This window comes from Triturus cristatus, chromosome 4_2 (genome assembly GCF_964204655.1).
Source record: "Triturus cristatus chromosome 4_2, aTriCri1.1, whole genome shotgun sequence".
Lineage (NCBI taxonomy): Eukaryota > Metazoa > Chordata > Amphibia > Caudata > Salamandridae > Triturus > Triturus cristatus.
In genome coordinates, this window is record NC_140586.1 from 776,109,732 (window position 1) to 776,130,776 (window position 21,045).

The window sequence follows — 21,045 nt, forward strand, 5'->3', positions numbered from 1 at the left end:
TTCAACAGGGCACCCGACCTCAAAACTGCACACGGCTGCCCTAGCGCCGCTGAGGGTGCCCCTTTGGTGCTAACTTGGTCCCCAACGTGCCCTGAGCTCCACCCTAGGAGCTTTGCTCCCACAACCCTGTGGCCTGATTGCCAGCAGCCACCAACCGGAGTCCACCTATCCCCCATAGGATAACATTGGGCCTCAACACTCTGCACCCGAGTGCCACTGAAGGTGCAACAGTGCATCACTGACCCTGGGAGACACCGGAGTCTAACCCCAGAACCCTAATTCAAAAGATCGATTACTTACCTCGAAATCGGTAACTAATTTTTCCTCGTAGGATAACATTTACACTTTTTCTCTCTAAGTTTCTAAGTGTCGGCTTTTGAAAACTGCAAATATGCCTTCAAAATCAGCCGATTAACCAAAAACGCATTTTCTAAACTGTTTTCAGGAAATGTCCCAGTGCTGAATCCAGGATCCAGCACTGAGTAAGAAAAAGTAACAATAACCTAACTTACCTGCTAAGTGAATTTCCTTCCATGGGATAACATTGTTGATTCTATGTGAAAAAGTTTCTAAGTATCAACTTTTGAAATATAATAATAATCTTTAAAAATCATACCTTTAACCAAAACACATTTAGTCCCCTGTTTTCAGGAAATGTCCCAGGGCTGAATCTAGTCCTGTGTTAGCAAAAGTAATCTGAAAAGTAATTAACTGTGTTTTACTTAAAAAGCCCATTCAATTGAATGCACTATACCTGCAATGTGTTGCAAACTGCTTTCTTAAAACTGTAACTAAAACCAGTACAAGTTATACTGCAATTCTGAACTGTGTTCATACAAGTAAAATTACTACTGCAAAGTATTTATTTATATGCTTACCTGCACCAGGCTTGCTTAGTTCTAGAAATAAATAAAACAATTGGCCTAGAGTTCAGTTCTTGTGTGTGTGTGTGAGACCATTTGCTGACTGAGTGTGTACATCAGATGCTTTACACTGTCCTCTTATACTGCCTTACTGCTTGACCAAGCTACCACTTTAGAGAGTAAGGTTCTATCTAACCTCTGCCAAACCTCTGGAGACCCTTGGACTCTATACACACTGTACCTCACTTAGGTGCAGTGTATATATAGAGCCAGTTTCTTACACCTATCCTGGACCTAAGGTTCTTAAACAAGTTCATAAGGAGACAAAGATTCAAGATAACCTCTCTGCAAAAACTAATACCCCAGGTACAGGAAGGGGATTACATGCCAACTATAGACTTGAAGGATGCGTACTTACACATCCCCATCAACAAAGGACACAAACGCCTGCTAAGATTTGTGATCAGCAAGACTTACTACCAGTTCAGTGCTCCCATTCAGGCTCAAATCAGCTCCAAGGGTGTTTACAAAATGCCTATCAGCAGTAGCAGCGCACCTAAGGAGGCGGGGGAATACATGTATACCCCTACCTCGATGACTGGCTCGTGAAAGCAAGCTCCTACAGCCAGTGCAAACACATGCAGCAGGTGATGCAAACACTAATCCAACTGCGGTTTTCAATCCATTGAGGAAAGTCGTCAATAGAGCCGGAACAGGTGAAGATATTTTTAGGGGCAGAGATCAACACCATACAAGGCAAAGTGTTCCCCAGCACAAAGAGAACTTTGGCAATACTGAAGGAACCACGTCTGTACCGCCAGGGGCAAGTTCTGACAGTGAGGACGGTGAGCAAGCTAATGGGAATGATGGCGTCCTGCATACACCTGGTCCCGAATATTCGACTCCACATGAGACCATTCCAGGAATGGATACAGCAGCAATGGTCACAGGCAACAGGGAGTTGGGAAGATCTAGTGGTTGTCACTCACGCAATGCATCAGGAAATAGCGTGGTGGAACATGGAAAACATATCACAGGGAAACCATTCACACAACCAACTCCCAACAGTGCCCATCACAGCGGACGCCCCCCAGCTTGGGTGCGGTGCGGACATGAACAAACTCAAGGTGAGGGGGTTATGGTCGCAACAGGATACGTTCAAGCACATCAACTACCTAGAACTAAAAACTGTGTTCCTAGCCTTAAACGCCTTTCAGAAGGAGCTGCACGGAAACATGGTGTAGATCCAAACGGACAACACAATCACCATGTTCTACATCAACAAACGAGGAGGAACACAGTCAGTAGCACTATCAGGGCTAGCACAGGAAATATGGACATGTGCCATTCCACTAAAAGTAGGCCTACTAGCAATACATCTCCCAGGGAAGGACAATGTGGAAGCAGACAGACTCAGCAGGCAGACGTCAGCATCCCACGAATGGGAGATCAACCAACAGGAAATACAAAAAGTATTCCGGAAGTGAAGTACACTGCAGATAGACCTATTTGCAACATACCAAAATGCCGACACTTTGCATCCAAACCATCAGTCACAAGGGAATGCGCTATGGATACGTTGGTCAAAGACATTTGCATATGCTTCCCCCCACCCCCTCCCCCCTGATACCACTGATACACAGGGTACTCAACAAATGCAGGATCGGCAACATGTCTCTAATACTAATACCACTGCAGTTGGCCAGACAGTCCTGGTTCTCACAAATAGTGGAAATGGCGCCAGCACCAGCGCACAGATTCCCAAAAAGAAGGGACCTGTTAACAATGCAGAATGGAAGGGTGCTACACCCAGAGTCAGAGAGCCTCAGCCTAGCAGCTTGGCTCCCTAAGACCTAGAATTTGCACACCTCAAACTGCCAGCAGGCACAATGGCAGTGCTCAGGGAAGCAAGAAGACCTACCACAAGAAAGTGCTACGTAGCAAAATGGAAAAGATTCTCCTAATGGTGCATTAGGGAGAAGCTACAAAGGAGAATCTCAAAGGAATCAACAGTACTAAAATACTTAACGCATCTACTACAAAATAACCTAGGCTACACATCCCTAAGAGTGCACTTAGCGGCGATAGTGGCTTACACAAGAGGAGAAACAGGGAAAAGTTTCTTCACCTCCCAAGTAGTAAAAAGATTTCTAGAAGGGGCAAAGAGAATCTCACCCCCAAACAGAATGCCAGCACCAGCATGGAACCTCAAAGTAGTGCTAATTCAATTGATGAAGGCACCATTTGAGCCTATTCACAAGGCTACCCTGCACATGCTCACGCTAAAGACCGCCTTCTTAGTGGCTATCACATCACTACGAATATAAGTGAATTGCAAGCTTTAACACTTCAAGAACCCTACCTGCAAATAAACAATGATAGGATTGTAATGAGAACGGACCCACACTTCATGCCAAAGGTGGTGTCACAGTTCCACATCAATCAAACAATTCAAATACCTATTTTTTTTCTAAAAACCAGCCACAAGCACACAAAGGGCGCTACACACACTGGACGCCATGAGGGCTGTAATGCACTATATACAAAGGAGTGCAGAAAATCAAAGCATTTCTTTGTTTCCTTTGCCAGCAGTTTTTTGGGACGAACAGTTACCAAAAATACCATTGCACGGTGGATTGCACAAACCATACAACTCTGCCACAAACAAGCAGGACAGCTGTTACAAGGAGCAGCTCATGCTCACTCAAACAAGGAAGAAAGGAGCTACAATTGCGTTTCTAGCTAACATCAATTCAAGACATTTGCCAAGCTGCAACATGGTCTTCAGTGCACACGTTCACTAAGCACTACTGCGTAGATATCCAAATCAACAAGGAAGCGCAAGTGGGACAAAGTCTTACAACACACATTCAGTAACCAGCGCTCATCTACCACCCAACCACCACAATAAGGACAAACCGCTACAAAGTCTATGCACAGTATAGTGAATCCAGAAAGATTCACGCTGCAAAACGTATAGTTTCTTAACTCTGCATCGCTCCACGCCATGCCACTGCACTCTACACCAATCTACTGTAATCTACGCTGCACTGCTCTCTGCACTACTATATGCCACTGCACTCTGCTCTGCACCATTATACTGTACGCCAATGTACTCTGCCACTATGCATAGAGTACATTGTGGCCACTCTACATTGCTCCACTCTACACCACTCTACTGTATGCCACTACACTCTGCACCACTCATCTGCATCGCTCCACTCTATGGCACTGCACTCTAAGTCAATCCAATTCAAGACAATCTAATCTGCACCATTGCACTCTACGACATTGCAATCCGATACTCTGCCACTACATTCTACATCACACTCTAATCTGAAACAATCTACTTTATGCCACTGCACTCTATACCATTCTATTCCACTCTGCACCATTCCACTCTACGCAACTCCATTCTATGCCACTGCAATCTACTCTATAGCACTACAGTCTACGCCAATGCACTCTACACCACTTTTCTCAAAACCCTTACACTCTGCGCCACAGCACTCCACACCATTGCACTCTGTCCCTGAACTCTATGCCATTCATTTCTACTTAACACCACTCTAATCTACACCACTGCACTCAACACCACTTCAGACTAGGCCACTCTACTCTCCTCTACTCTACGCCACTACTCTATGCCTCTTCACTCTACCCTGCACCACTTTACTCGACTCTGAAACAATCTACTCTATGCCACTGCACTTCACGCCAATCTACTGCACTCTGCGCTAATGCACCCTTCTTTACTGCACTCAACACCACTCCAGTCTGGGCCACTCCACTCTATTCTTCACCACTCCACTTTATGCCTGTGCACTTTATGCCACACCAGTGTACTCTGTTACTCCGCTCTACCCTGAATCACTTGACACCACTTTACATTACTCTGAAACAATCTACTTTATGCCACTGCACTTCAGGCCAATTTACTGCACTCTGCGCCACTGCACATTGTGACACCACTCTACGCCGCCCTTCTCTAAACCACTGCACTGTACCCCAATGTACAATCCATCTTTTTGCTCAATACCAATGCACTATACGCCACTTCACTCTACATCAACTACACTTCACTCTACATCCACTGCACTCTACATCAACCACACTGCACTCTACATCACTATACTTTAAGCTGCAACACTCTACGCCACTGCACGGTACTCGACTCTACACCATTGCACTCCACGTCACTGTACTGTGCCTCTTTTCACTCTGCACAACTGTACTTTGCGCAACATCTCTCTACAGCACTCTACTCTGCAACACTACGCTTCTGCACTCTACAACACTCTATTCTGCCACTGACCTTGATGCTACTGTACTCTGAACCATTGCACTCTATGCCACTTCACCCTACTCTGCACCATTCAACTCTACACTACTATTCTCTGCATCACTCGACTCTACGCCCCTCCACTCCACACCACTGCACTCTACACCTCTGCACTCCACCCTGAAACTATCAACTGTACACCACTCTACACCAGCCTGCGCCACTCCACTCTACACCACTGCATTCTATGCCAACTTTACTCAAAACAATGCACTCTACGGCAGTCTACTGTGCACCCCTGTGCTTTATTTACCCCATTTCACTCTAGGCCACTCTACAACACTCCACTCTGACCATCTCCTTCATTAAACTTTATTCCGCTCTGAGACCTTTTCCATTCTATGATACTCCAATCTACACAGCTCGATGTCACTCTGACTCTACAACACTCTACGCAATTCCATGTCACTTAACTCCACTCTATTCTACACTACTACAATACTCCACTCTACAACTCTACTCTACTCTGCCATTCCACTCTAGTACACTACACCACTCCACGCTACAACAATCTGCTTCACTCTGTCACTCTACTCTACAACACTTAACTCTGCGCCACTCTGCTCTATGCCACTCCATGACTGTAGGGAATTGGGCTGTTGTTGCAGTTACCTCGCCCACACCCTTTTTGCCCCCTTTTAAGCTACTAGATGCTGACAGTGCACTGAGGCCTGCTAGTCAGACCTCAGTGCCAGTGCTCCTTCCCTAAAACAAGCTTAAATCTAATTGTGCTACAATTGGTTAAGGACTTTAGCACCCCTACAAGTCCCTAGTAAATGGTACCCCAGGTAGCTAGATCAGGGGTACTAAAGTGGATCCCCCAAGGGCAGCAGCATAGCTTATGCCACATCAAGAGACCCACATACAAATTCCACAAAGACTGCCATTGCAGGCTGCATCACATGGTGCAAATTATGAGTGAAAATGCCACTTGACACTGTGTGTCATGCCAAAGTCACTGGATCTAATATATGTAAGTTACCCCTACAGCAGGCCTTTGAGCCCTAAGGCAGGGTGCATTATATTTTACGGAAGGACATATCTGCATGAGCAGATATGCCCTTGTGATATCTAGTTTTACTGCTATATATTGTAAGTGAGCAGGGAAGCCATCTTAAGGTATGTACTGAGCAGTGGTCCAAACAAGTTCTCCAGCTAGATCATGGCTTCACTGAAACATATGTTTGGCATCCAGCACCTCATAATAAACCCACTCCACTCTATTCTTCACCACTCCACTTTATGCCTGTGCACTTTATGCCACTGCACTTTATGCCACACCAGTGTTGATCCAGTGATGGATCTATTAATGCATGCACCCAGAGAGTATCTTAGAGATGACCACAAAAAACCTCCAGTGTGCTAGCAGACTGGTCCAGTCCAGCCTGCTGCTGCAGAGGAGTTTCTGACCCCAAGGATTGAAAGCCTTGGCTTTTAGGAGGCCAGGACCAATGCCTGCTCTTGGGAGAGTTTTGATCACCTTCTATCCCAGGAACAGCTGGCAAATTAGCATTCCAAAGCAGGGGAGCTTCAAAGAGCCCACTGCCTTTTGAAAAGCGAATCAGGCTCCTCTCATAGAGAGGACGCCAGCGCCCTTTGTCAAGAGCCCTTTGACACCTGAACACGCTATGCAGTAGGTGTGTTGTACTGCCAGGCTGGGCACACCTCTAGGGTAACCCAGTCTGACACGAACACGACTTTGGAACTTGCAACATATAATGTGTGGTGAAATTTGGACCTCTAGGACAGGGTGATGCCTACTCCCCATAGGAAGTGGTAATCTAGGGCCTGTAGTACCCCAAGGGTAAGTAGCCCATTGGCTACTACCCCTCACTCCCCTTAATGCACCTAAATTGAGAATTTAGGCGACCCCCTGATACCAAGACTTCAGATTTCAGCGCACACAAAAGAAGTCGACTGAGAAGGCTGCTGACCCTAGAACCAAGAAGCATGACTTTTGGCGCCAACCCTGCCAGCCTGCCTGCTGCACCAGACTCTCGTGGAGCTCCGACTCGTCCTGCTGCTGTGCAGGCTCCAAAAAAACCAGAGGGATGACAGTGCTTGGCCAAATGCCAGAGAAACTCCCTTGGAGTAGAAAAGCTACTCCCCAGCAGCAGCAGGCAGCAAAGCAGCAAGACCCGGTACACCAACCTGCGGCCAATGGGGTCTACTGACGCAGCCGCTGCCCAGAAAGAGGTATGAGTGCTCCTACAGTTCAGATCCGTCCTCCCTCCAAGTGTTGGGACGCCAGGACCGATCAGAGCCGCACAATACCAATCCCTGGGGTAGAGGATCCATTGCAGCAACCAAGGCTTGTTGTGCCTGGACCGGACACCAATGGCAAGGAAGACCAACCTGCAAGAACAGTGAGACCCACTTAGAGAGTGGCCCAGCTTTCCTGGTTGCCCCTCCTGCAGAAAACAAAGACAAAAGTGAGTCTGCGACCGCTGCCACCAGACACCTCAAAGCACCTATGCACCCATGCTCCAGAGCCAGAGTCCAAGGGAGGTGACAGAGCCAACGGGGCCCGAGTCCCACAAGAGCTAAGCCCACGCTTGGGTTTGCCCAGACTGGAATTCCAGTTGCTGTCTGCAGCCTCTTTCTGTAGGCCCCCTCCAACCGCGAGAGACTCCTGTGCCGGGTTCTGACCCCACTCCACCCGAGCCCCACAGCTTGAGAAGAAGTGGACCAAGGGCGTCCGTGGAATTCAAGGGTCGAGCCTCCCTGTGGGTTCCCACGGATGTGTGCCCCAGTACCTGCTTGCAGCCTCTTTGTAAGAGGACTGTTCTTCCATTGAAGTGAATGGGACACCCAACGCCGTGTCACCTCTGCACCTGGGTGCCCCTGAGCCTCCCGAGGTGACTTGTTGTGGCCTTGGACCTTGCCCCTTACTCTCCTTCAGTCCTAAAGAACAGTCCCGTAAGGCGCTGACAAGTGTCCGAATGTACTACACGTTTTTCCTCCCTAGGATAGCATTACTGATCCAGAAATTGCACTGTCCATTTTTGAAAACTGAAAAACATCATAACCCGAAAAGTACTTGCCTGATTCCGATAATCTTGATGTCTAATTGCATATAAAAGTACATTCTATTTTGATAAGTTTTGTGTGTGTGTTGCTTAGCATTACCCTCTGATATGCCTAACTGCTCGCCCACACTACCACAAGAGACCATTTGGAGAGTCATTTGTGCCTCTGTAATTCCTTTGGGGTTTGCCTGGACTCTGCATAGTGCACCTTATTTGGATCACTTTAGAGAGGAAGCTTCCTACAGCGACGCTCTGTCCCGCTCTCCACTGTCCCCCCTCTTCATTATCGCTTAATACAGCACATTCAAATATGTGAGTTCCTAACACCAGTTATACAAACCCTATTGTGTTTGATTTATTATACTTTTATGTTGCTCTATAACAATCTGCCATGCACATCGTTTACATGACAACTGTCTTGCCTCTTCGTTCACTAATGCTTCATATTTAAAAACTATCCCTTTTAATACGGTTTTCTCAATGCAATGCTATAATGGCACGTATTAATGTCAGAGTTTGCACATCTTACGTGATGTTTGTTATATGATTTACATGCCAAACATTTCCAGGGCTCGCCTCCTGAATGGGCTCTAAGATTCGAGCCAGATCCTTGACTCGTCTATTACTGTTATTTTGGAAGCTTGTCCACCACCACCACTGAATAGGTGCCCTATTTGAAGGCTCAGCACAATGGACTTTGGAGGTGCTAGGCATAGGTTACTGGCATCATTACATGTCTAACACTCCCATATGCAGCGTCCTTGAGTAGGAGCCTGGTACTGGGCATGGGGTGTGAGTAAGCATATTTGTGTAGTACTTCCTAGGTATACAAAAAGGGTTTCATAGCAGGTATTAGTGTGTGCACTCAAAATGTGTCCACAGATGTGGCTTGATCTCCGCCCAGCGTGTCCCGGGAGTGTGGCATATTGATTCCAGGTCATGGGCGAAAGCCACACACTGTGCTACAGTTCAAAGGTTCTCACAGCTGTGGCACTAGATGTAAGGCCAAGGTCCAAGCCATGTGCCCAGACCCTTAAGTCTTTGGAAAAGGGTCTGACATGAGGAGAAACTCCCATAAATCCCATGTCAAAGGGTAATTATTACTAGTTAAAACAAATAGCTGAAATGTGTCTGCTACATTAATCTATGCAATCATAATGCCCTTCCAGCGTACCTCTCAGGACCTTGAACATGGTGGTCTCATCTCAAATACATTAGTGATATTAGATTACAACTGACCTCATAAGTGACCTCACCGATTCCTCAAATGATTATGCATCTTTTGACTTGTAAAATAGTCTTGTTTCAAAACGAGCGTGTTAGTAAATAATGTGTTGGTAATATCCTTTTATGTTGTTCTATTTTGAATGACCTTAGCCAATGACCATGCTTTACAGACTGTAGTATTGTTCTGGGCACAATGCCTGTCCAGATGATAAGTGGTGTTGAGCTTCGGGCTAGTTTAAGACCAGGACTTTTATTCACTGTATGGCCATATGTTGAAGCTAGTGAACTGTGGGGTGACGGGGTGTTCAGTGGCTTCAGTGGTAGTATTGGTGTCAATGGTGAGGTGATATGTAATAGCATTGATGCCCTTTAGGATGTCCTGTGTAAGGTCACTAGTATTACTTGGGGCAAAGGAGTTTGGACTAACTAGAACACAAACATTTCTGGGATTTGCTTAGCATTGCTCAGAGCCTGTGTAGTGAAATCGTATTGTAGTCCATGATGTTGGTTTTAAATCTGTTCTGAATCTTTAGTCTCAATCAGAGATCATCTCCAAACAAACTGTCAGCAAGTGATCATGACTCTGGTGTAGAAGATGAAGACTTTTCCCCGCGGCCAACACCTAGCCCTCATCCGTCAAGCCAACAGGTAATGATTTGCCGCTACTAATACAGGGGAGCTCTACATTTTAAGGCTGCCACACTGGAATCAACCTGTAAACTGTTAAAATTCTTCAGTAGTTTGAATTGCTTTACAGTGCGTAATCTAGGTACTCTTGTGAGGGGCAACTGAGTTAGCGGCAGGAGAGTTGCATCCAATTCTCTAGATTTTCGCAATGACATAACATGCAGTCTGTGTTAAATTGGCCAGATTAGGAAGAGTTCTCGTCCATATATTTTGTGTGTTTTTGTATGTGTATAGTATTCGTTGCATGTGTGGTTGTAGATGCACCTACTTACCTCATACTCCTGTGATCCAGTAGTGGGAGCACCTATTTGCAAGTTGTTGTTCTTTGAAACATGCAATCTTGTGCTTTTTATGGGCCATTGTACTCCGTTTTCGGATTAGTCTTTATCTGAGGGCCAGTCTTAAACACTGGTACCTCCTCTTGATCGTCGTCTGAGACTCAATACAGGCCCTTCTTGCGCTGATCGGTTCACCTTTTGATCCCTGTCCACTGAAAATTCTTCATCCAGTATTGGGGATGGTTGCCATCTATCTTATGGAAATCTTTAATATAATGTTTAGCGAAGGTTACTTTCCGAAGGAATGGAAAAGGGCCTCCATCCTCTCGCTTATATAGAAAGCGAACATTGATGTTAAAGACCCCAATAACTACAGACCTGTCTCTTGCCTTCCCCACCCAGCAGAAAATGTCATAAACGCTAGAGTTATCTGCCTTCATCTTTAAGAACACTCTATTAGACTCATCCCAATACAGCTTTAGAAGTCAACATAGTACAAAATCTGCCCTGCTCACGGGAGTGGAGGAAATAAGGTTAACCTTGGATAAGGGAGAGTGGGCTGCTCTAATCTTATTAGATCTGTCCGCAGCCTTTGACACGGTGAACTAGACTATCCTCATCGACTGTCTAGCAGGAGGTATCGTTTGTCATCCTTTTTGTCTGATAGAGAGCAGTTTGTTGAAATTAGTGGGTTTATGTCAAAGGCGTTTTCTCTCCTGTGGAGTCCCGCGGGGTTCGTCCCTGAGCCCCACATTATTCAATATTTACATGGCTCCTGTAGCTAGGCTCATAAAAAATTTCAGCTTTTCTGTGGTCTCTTATGCTGATGACATAAATACCGTGGTACAAAAAAAGAACAAGGACACCCTAGAAGTCTGAAGGGACCAAGGGTAAATGTATGCTAAGAGAAACAAAGGCCCCTTACAATTGGATTAAGACACAATATCACAATTTTGGTAATAAAAATTGGAAAGTAATAATATATCAATGAAATATTTAATGACTAGATAAATTGACCGGAGAAATTTAAAAAAAAGAGTGAGTGAGCAAACCGTGACAGGGCAGAGGGAAATCAGCCGATTTCCTTACCACAGGCAAGTGACTTAAAAAGGTGATTTTTCAATAAGCGAGCATGTGAATAAACAAAGTCACAATCTATTTAACATCTCATACTCCAAATTTTGATACACATTTTAGTATAGAGTTGGAGATGTGTGTCGACGATGTTTCAATCCCATAAGGAATAACGGGATCTCATCAGGACTAACTGATAGAACAGATGCCTGGAAAGTTGCCAATGGAGGAACTTCACTGACACGGTCAGGGAAGGTAGAATCAGCACGGAGTTCGTGTAGTGCGTGAACTGCTTTGGGTGTCTGGGGAGCCCAGATAAACAGTCTGATCGCACGACTGCCTAGGCACTGGCCGCATTTGAATGATCACACACTCCACTGCTAAAAACTGCTCCTCAAACAGCTTCTCCCTAAAGCCAAAGCTGCTGACGTGACCTGCACCCCATCACGTATCCGAAGTTGCATACAGCATGCAAATCTCACTTTACTATAAATTATATTCAGGAATGCACCCCTGTAAATCTGATCATGTCCACCATCTATTCAAGTCATGGCTTGGCATGCTTCTCATGCTTGCGTAAACATCTAAGCCTAAGAGGTTATTTTTAAGACTCTGCTGACTGTGTCTCTCCCCATAGCCTCTAAACTGCATTAATTTCCCAATATGCCAAAAACATGGGTGGCTTAGAAGGAACAGATCTCCATTATGGGATCCTCTCTAAATGGCAGCATTCAAAATAATTCCTTTGTGGTGAAATAACACTTCTTAAATCCACCCTAAATACTTAAAGAAACTGTTCCGCCAGGTAGGAATTCTAACAATACAATTAAGGAACAATACAACACTTTTGTTTCACTAGCAGAGCGTTGAATGTATACAGGTGCTGTTTCTTTTGTGACTACCGACTGACTGCCGCACAAACAATACCTCAGTCCAACCAGCACCTTCACATCACAACTTCTTCTTTAAAAGGAAAGGCTGTTGGGTAGGTTTGGAATTATGTGTATTGTATCTGAGAACAAACATAACTAAGAAACATTAACTTCTCAAGTATAAGCTCTCCATGCAATTCAGGTTCATAACACACATACTTCAAATAAACACATTTTCTAATTGAAAGGTGGTTTTTCAATAAACATGCCCACAGAAGAGTTGTGCATTTGATTGAAAACACTACTCAATCCCCTTTGTTTAAATAAAAGAAGAATTGCTTCTCTAGGACCCTTGGAAAGCCATTCACAAGACTCCTCGACCCTTGGGTTTCAGCTTGAAAATGATAAACTTAGTATTAAACTGACCATAGCTGCTTACCACAAGAAAATAAAAAGTGCACGAAAAAATCATGTTATATTAAAATTGAACCAGGCAGGAAACTCGACAAAGGAATTATATAAAGTCCTTAACTCTTTCACTAAGCCCACAGCCTGTGCCCAACAGATCACCCCCTCTCAGAGCCTTTGCGACAGTATAGCTGTGTTCCTTGATGAGAAAATCAATCGGATTTATAGTGTATTTCCTCAAAAATCTGATTGCGCTGAGCCCAGTGATCTGGGTTCTAAAGTAGTTGAGGACTTGAATGTGAGCCTGGATTTTTTTAAAGATGTCCAGATCTCTCAGGTGGAAGCCATGCTTAGTACGGCAAAATCGGGCTCCCCCTTGATGTTATACCAGCATACAAATATGCCCTGCTTGCCCCTCTCCTAGCCGCCCCTATTACGGAGATTCTGAATACCTCCTTACATGAAGGTATTTTACCTTTTGGACTGGAAATCCGCTCAAGTGATTCCTATCCAGAAAAAAGATCAGCTGTCTGACACGCTCTCAAATTACCATCCCATCTCACTCCTCCCGCTGATGAGTAAAATGGTGGAGATCGATGTCAAAACTCAGCTAATGGACTACCTTGATAACCACACTGTTTTGGATCCTTCACAATCTGGGTTTAGACCCAACCATTCCACAGACAACCCTTATTGGGGTTACAGATCATATCAAAATGGCTTTGGATGGTAACAAAGCAGTGATACTGGTCTTATTGGATCTGACAGCAGCCTTCGACACGGTCTCTCATCAGAAACTGGTTTTTCAAATGAGGGAGGCCGGGCTGCAGAGACCGGCACTCAACTGGCTCATCAGTTTCCTCGACTAGCGCACTCAGACCATCAACTTGGGCCCTTTCCGTTCCCAAACCTTGAAACTTACTAAGGGGGTGCCCCAGGGCTCTTGTCTAAGCCCGACTTTATTGAATATTTATGCGGCCCCCCTAGCCAAGGTGATCAGGAAGAACAGTTTTATCCCTTTCTCTTATGATGACGATATCCATCTTCTTCTAACCTTTGATAAGGACTCTGAGGATATTGAGCAGTGTTTTGCTAAGGGTATGTTAGCTTTATCAGAATGGATGACGGACCATTGTCTTTAGTTGAATGCGTCTAAGACGGAAATCCTGTTTGGCACATCTCAGGCCGTCTGGTCCCCTAGGTGGTGGCCTGCTACATTAGGTCCAGCACCCTCTCCAACCTCTGGCAAAAAATGTGGCGGTTCGCATAGATGTTCTGCTATCCATGAAGGACCAAGTTATGACTACGATGGGGACCTGTTATCATACCTTAAGCCTCCTGCGAAGAGTGTTTCGCTGGTTGCCACTCTGTGCGAAGAACCTTGATTCAGGTATTGATTATTGGCCGCTTGGACTACTGCAATACTCTGCTGGCATCTGCTAATGAGTCCCTTCTCAGCAGACTGCAGATTGTTCAAAATGTGGCCGCTCGCCTGGCACTTAAAAAAAAACTCCTCGTACCTCGGTAGGACCTTTATTAAAACAGCTTCACTGGCTCCCTATCCGCCAGAGAATTAATTTCAAGCTCTCTATGGCACGAGCCCCAACTACCTGGGGGATAAATTCAAAGTCTACTGTCCAAATCGTCATCTTAGATCGGAAGGGAAAAGGCTGTTAGTGGTTCCCCGGTTTAAGAAGCTTAGGACAGGCGGCAAAACTGTTGTCCATCTGGCCTTGAAATGTTGGAACACCCTACCTGTGGACCTGCGCAAATGCTCCAATCTTTTACGCTTTAGGAAGCTCCTGAAAACGGCATTATTCAGAGTTTAATTTCCATCTGCACATTCTCGTCTGACATTCCGGGGGTGATTCCTGTGCTTTATAAATCCTATACATACATACATACATACATACATACATACATACATACATACATTGGGTATTCCGGAGCGTTTTTATGAGTTGACACCTCTTTACTCAAAGTTTTTGGACATACAGTTGGTGGTGGAAGAGGACCATATTATCATTTCGTCTTACGATCCTGGAGTGATTAGTCATGGAAAAGGCACAGAAGATTCAGCCACAGACATAAGAATTGGGATGACCTTCTCAGTGGTAACAATGGTGGTAGGGTCCTGATCCTCTTCCACGACTTAGTCTGGTAATACTGGGGAGTGTGACCTTGACATTGGCATGACTAGAGGGTGAATGTAATAACCTCAAAGTTTTCAAGTTCTTTCTGTTAGCTCGGAGTGCCATGGTGCCCTCTGTAAAGATACAAGAATAGTGCTATATGTACCTAATCTGTGTCGACTGAGTGTAATCAGCCATGGCTAAGATTTTGAGGTCACTCCTCTTGTGGGGAATCAAACCTGAACCCTTGTGGGGACAAAGATGATGCATCTGCTGCCTATCTATATCTTTAGATGGGGTGAATAAGAGGAGTGTGAAAATCGAGAAGGTGACCAGGCGCATGTCCTAGTTGTCCTTCTCTTACATCTCGCCATCAAAGGATCTACAACTGTTTTTAAAAACCGGTATAGTGAAAGAGGCTGATGGAATAAAACCTTGACACAAAAGAAAAGAAATTTGGCAGGCGTCTCACATGAGGTAAAACTGTTGGTACATTTATTTTTCCATCCAAAATCAGCCTTGCTAGTTTTCTTTTTAAACCGAAAAACGACCTTACTGACTTTCTGCTGACATAAGGACCTGGGCATATCCCAGAATTTAAATGACAGTCAGTTTTCCACAGTCCTGTAGTCTAGAATAGAAAAACGTGGCTAGAATGGTGTTCGCAGACAAATGCACCATCTTATGTCTGGTATGGAAAATTGGAGTATGTTTAAAAAACAATCAAACAGTTGCCTCATGGGCTTATTGTGTGGTAACTACTCATATGTATTCAAAAATATGCTCCTTGATCCTGAACATGCAGAGATAATATTGTCTACCTTTTGAAAACCTAATTTTCCTTAACCAGTGGCAGCTAGAATACTTAAAAATTAAAGCTTTCTTAAATATCTTTTCTCTTAGGTTTCAAGAATTCACCCTTCAGTTCCAGAACTTTCTATTGTTTTTGATGGTAGTTTTGCGGAGTCTAAAACCAGGTCAAATCATGCAGTAAATGTAAGCAGTGGAAATCCACCTTCACCCCCTTCTGTGCCTGTTAGAAACTCATACCCACCTGGAAATGTGCACAGTCAAAATCAATGCTTCGATATTGATCAGCAGAAGTTTGTCTGGCATATTAAAGAGCATTCAGTGAGAAGACTGCCCAATCAACTGATTCTGGAAACGCCATCTTCTCAACAATCCACCATGAGGAAAAGTGTACCAGCAACAAGGAAAAGCTGCAGATCCTCCTCCTCTTCCTCGTCTTCTTCCTCACCTTCCACTCCTCGGAGTGGAGTTTCACCAGATGCCTCAATACTTCAACAAAGAATGCAATCTCAGCACCATGGCCCTGCCATAGACAATGCCACTCCTAGACGAGGGCCCCCCCCAATAAGAAGATCCTCCTCGCATTCTAGGCAGGCAGTTTTTGCGTCTCCCTCCCATGTAACACTCCAAAATGAACAAAGACCAGCAGATGGACCATGCTCCTCTCCTATCCATACTTGTGGCTGTTATCTAAATGGACATATTCAATATTACCCATCAAATATGTGGCATGGCGTGGATAATATGGGCTCCAGCAGTACTCCTGAAATCCATTCTGATGTCCCTGCCGAAACTTCATATTCTGTGCTTCCTCAAAATGTAGCATATCCTAATGTTTGCTGCAGCCCTGTGTGTGTTTCAAGTAGCCCAACTAATCCAGGCCATCAAAGCAAAAGGGAAAACTGTTTTGCTACTAGCAATTTAATTTCACCTAGGAGAATGCATTCTTCACAGGCAGGACCTTGTAGTGCATCGTGTGCAGCTCATTCTGCTTGTATGCAGTCTGGTTTACCTGCATTATTGGGAAATGGAATGATGGGATTACCTCCGGATGCTTACAGACTCCTTGCAGAACAAGACCGGCAACTGAAATTGCTTCAAGCTCAGGTTTGTGAACTGTTTGGGCTTCCACCTGCCAATCTAATAGAAATTCGATAAACCAAATAAATTACAGTTAATTTTCTTTTATGGGTACTGTTGATTTGCTGGTTATTGCTTACCCGTTTGCCAGTGTCTTGCATGCTTTCAAAAATGATCAACCCTGGTGTGTTGCATGATTCCTTGAATGATGATGAAAGAATAAGAAACATATGTATACAGATTTAAAGTGTTCCTTCAGTGGTGTTATTTTCATCTTGTGGCTTGCCCTCCTTTGCTTTTCCCTCACATATCTTGCATTGTGATTGCTTTCAACTGCACCCATTCATAAGTTAAGACATCTGTTTTGTTTTAGATTTCGTCCTGAAGAATGCTCAGTGGAGTAGTTTCCATATGTCTTCAAATTCTTGGAAGTGTGATTTTTGAGTGTCTACATTTGGCTGTTGATTTTCTCAAAGTTTGACTCTATTGCTTGTATTTCTGGACATCCTTTTATAGCTATAAGCGTGGGAAAATATTTGTGTTGTTGGCCTCTGATTTCTCTGGGCCAGGACCCTCAGAATCGGGCCTTTTGGCAGTATGGACTCCATTGTATAAACAAAGGGGAGGGAAATTGGGTAGCCAAAAAGATTTGCATTTCTAAATTGGAGTATTATGTGTTTTTACCAGAACACCTAAAAGCTTCACAGTTCTAATGACCTCTATGGTACTAATAACCATGTGTAGGAGGCTGGCTCTTTGTTTATATGATGTATCAAAATGAGATGTATCGTGTAAAGAGTCCAGTTATTCCCTTATGAGCAGACCGGGGATTTGCTGTGGCAATCCCAATGGTATTCTATTATGCGTAGGGTGGTTGAGCAGCCTTAGGTTTAACACCGAGGAGTGCAAGCCATCTGAAAATACACACATTGGTCAATAAATGACACACACGACTCCAGAAGGAGATCCAAACCAATTTATAAAAATGGAAAGTATCTCCATATATGTTTAAGCCTCTGAAGAAAATCCTTCAGATAAGTACCTTTTTTAAATAGGAATATTTTTCAGTTCAACAAGTCGTGCAATTTCTGACTTCTGCAATGTTAAGCTTTGGGAGAAAAATCTTATGTGGTTACCATTTCTTGTCAGCAACTTACGGGACCCTTCTCCAGAAGTTTAGATGAGTGTTGGGCAAGGTCCAAGGCAGCACCAACAGAACACTAGAGGCTCTAGGGCGGCTGGGTGCAGAGGTACAGAACAGCGTTGGGTGCCCAGTGTTATCCAATGGAGGATGGTCATGGTAGGAAGAGGCTGCAGTAGGGAACTGGGAGACCAGTCCGGTCAAACCAATGGTTTGCTTTAGTTCTTGAGATGTTGGGGACACCTCTTTTTGGGACCGGCCGTCTGGGCGCAGAGGGTTTTTGGGGTGTCTGGTTTCGCCCTCCGACAAAACTCACGGTTGAGGGCGCCTGCCAACAGAGGCTGCAAGAGATGTCTGGGTGTTCACGAGGAGATACTCCAAAGTGGACTTGGTACCTTGAGGGCTTGGGGACCGCGCTGACAGTAAGGATCCACTTTTACACAGGCTAGGGGGTTCGGGAGCAGGTGTGCTTGGTGGCATTGGGTTTTGGCGGGGCCAGAGTCCTCTTGGTATTTCTTTGGCTGTCTGCTGAATGCAGGGTACAGTACTGCTGACCCTCGGGAGGTCATGGTTCCTGGGCAAAGACTGGCAGGTCTCCCGTGCTTTGGGGACTCAGCAGCTGCAGGACAAGTTGACTTTTGGTGCAATATGCGAAGTTGGCAGGCCGGCAGGGTTGGCACCAAGTCTGTTGCTATGTCTTCTTTTCTTGCTGTCCGTCGTCTTCAGGTCATCACGATCTGCCCTTCTGGTGACCGGGGTTACCCTAAATACTGAATTTAGGGGCGTTTGGGGAGTGTAGGGTAGTAGCCAATGGGCTACAGACCCTTGCAGTCACTACGCCCCCCTATATGACCACTTCTTGTTTGAAGTGGGCATAACCCTGTCACAGAATTTCTAAGTATGCCATCACAAAGATGGCTACTTCTGTAAAATTATATCCACCTCAGTTTAGCACACCTTAGAGGTGGTACTAGACTGCGGGCGGAATTTCTACCTGATTAGCTTACTTTCCCGCCTGCCCAGGCGCCATAGGGGCTCTGGACAAGGGAGTTGGCTTTCTCTCCTGCTAGTGAGAGCCTGGTTCACATTTCAAAGGTGGCAGCTCTTTGAAGCTTGCTGGTCTAGAAAGGCTATTCAGCAGGTCAACCTGTGGGAGGGGGTGTTCAACGCTCTTCACAGACAGGATTTTGTTCTGGCCTCCTGAGAGCAGCGGTTCTCACCCTGGGAGGTCAGGACAGTGTCTCCGGTGGCAGGCTGGCAGAAACCAGTCTGGGAGCACACCAGAGGCAGGTAGGTTTTCAGGTTTTCTAAGGTGCCCTCTGGGTGCATGTACTGGTAAATCCATCACTGCAATCCGTGTGTGCTATTCAATATGAGTTTTGTGATACTAAACATCCCTATCTTCAATGAAGGCATCATGTAGCTGGGGCACTTGTTTTCACCAGTGTCCAGCACATGTTTTAAAATGGCTTCCCTGGTAATTTTTACTGTCAGTAATAGGACTGACCAGCACTGGGGCATATTTGTTCATGCAGGTGTGCCCTCGTGTAATGTTCAGCACCCTGCCTTAGGACCATCAGTCCTGCTGTAGGGATTACTTCTAAATATTACATGCAGTGTTATGGGACATAAAAACAATGCAAGGTGACGGACTTGGTGGATAGCTATCGCTATATGTCTGCTGCCGTATAAAGGGTGCTTAAAATAAATAGTAGTACTGACACCGGCACAATAGCTGTGGAAGACAGGTCCACGTATCACGGTGGCTGATCTTTCACTCTTCTGAAACTATCTTCTCAGTATGGACTATTGTGTCTAAGCCAGTACTACTAATTTTTGAAAGCATATATTTTTTTCATCCTGATAAAAGGTGGCAAAATTTTAACCTTCATATCCCTAAAATTTGATAAGGACAATTGCGCGGTGTTCCGAGATTTATTCAATAGGTTCCAATCATTGTGATAGTTTTTTGGAGCCCCTCTAAAATCGGATTATTTATTATGACCTTTCATCATATTTGAGATTTATCACTTGATGATTGAGCCCTGATGAAAGTCCAAAAGGTTCTATCTTTGGGGAACGAAATGCGTTGGCTGTTTTTATGAATAATTATGAAATAAAAGAAGAGATTTAAAGAAATAACTACTTGTTTTGTGTTCGGTGCACCTCCTATAGTATTAGTATTATGGGACATGGCCCACACGGATGTGGGCATGTTGTGTTTTCATTTTTGTCTGCACCAAGCCCAGAATATGCTTGGGGTGAGTTCCCCTAGGGTGGCACAATTAGTGCTGCTGCCCTTAAGGACCTGCTTTAATACCTTAGGCCCTAGTTACCAGGGCTACCATTTACCAGGGACTTACTGGGTGCTAAAGGTTTTGCCATTTGGGGAAACAAGTGAACATTTGTAGGGTAAAAACACTGGTACTGAGGACCTGGTTAGCAGGAACCCAGTACACTTCAGTCAAATTTGTATCAAATACCAGACAAAAAGCTCCCTAAATACTGTGTATAGTGTACTCCTACTATGCGCTCCCTCACCTAGTTTCCTAGGGCAGGTGAGCTGTCAAAAACCCTTACTGGATGATCTACCTCCCCATTACCTGTGGGTGAATGTGTTCAGGTCCCCGTCTTGGTCACAAGTTGGACATCCTTCTGCACAGAGAGAAAACTGAAATCAGCTGGGCTGAGACTTTGACAAGCAGTGACAGCAGAGTGCTCTTCTGATTTAGACACGAAAATGTGTCTCTCCATAAAATTACCTCCATTTATGTTTCAGTGCCAATGCCTCAGCCAGGCTGTCTTTGTTTATCCTCTTGTGATAGCTGTCGCCTTACGGACGAACAACAAACAGCACCATTTGCACAATGGATGTTTAGGCCTTATACTAAATGCTCAAGATGTCCTGATAGTGTGCCTACAAAGTGGAAATGTAAGCAAATGGTTTCAGAGGAACTAATACTGTGCTGTCAAACAAGCAAATGTGTGTCAAGTCCTTGTATAGAAAAGAAGGCAACTTCAGAAACGTGTGCATGTAAAATGGCAATGTTTCTTCCCTAGCCTAACCCAGCCATGTGACAAAACTAAAGTACTCCACATGCT

General features: G+C 44.8%; 1 protein-coding gene across 1 annotated transcript in view; it reads left to right on the forward strand.

Annotated features, from left to right (window-relative positions):
- Positions 1–21,045, forward strand: part of STIL (STIL centriolar assembly protein) — a 310,496-nt gene that overhangs the window by 182,154 nt on the left and 107,297 nt on the right. Inside the window, exons 11-12 of the mRNA XM_085602678.1 lie at positions 9,995–10,109; positions 15,816–16,829. Coding sequence (XP_085458804.1) covers positions 9,995–10,109; positions 15,816–16,829 — 1,129 coding nt within the window. The remainder of the gene's footprint in view (positions 1–9,994; positions 10,110–15,815; positions 16,830–21,045) is intronic.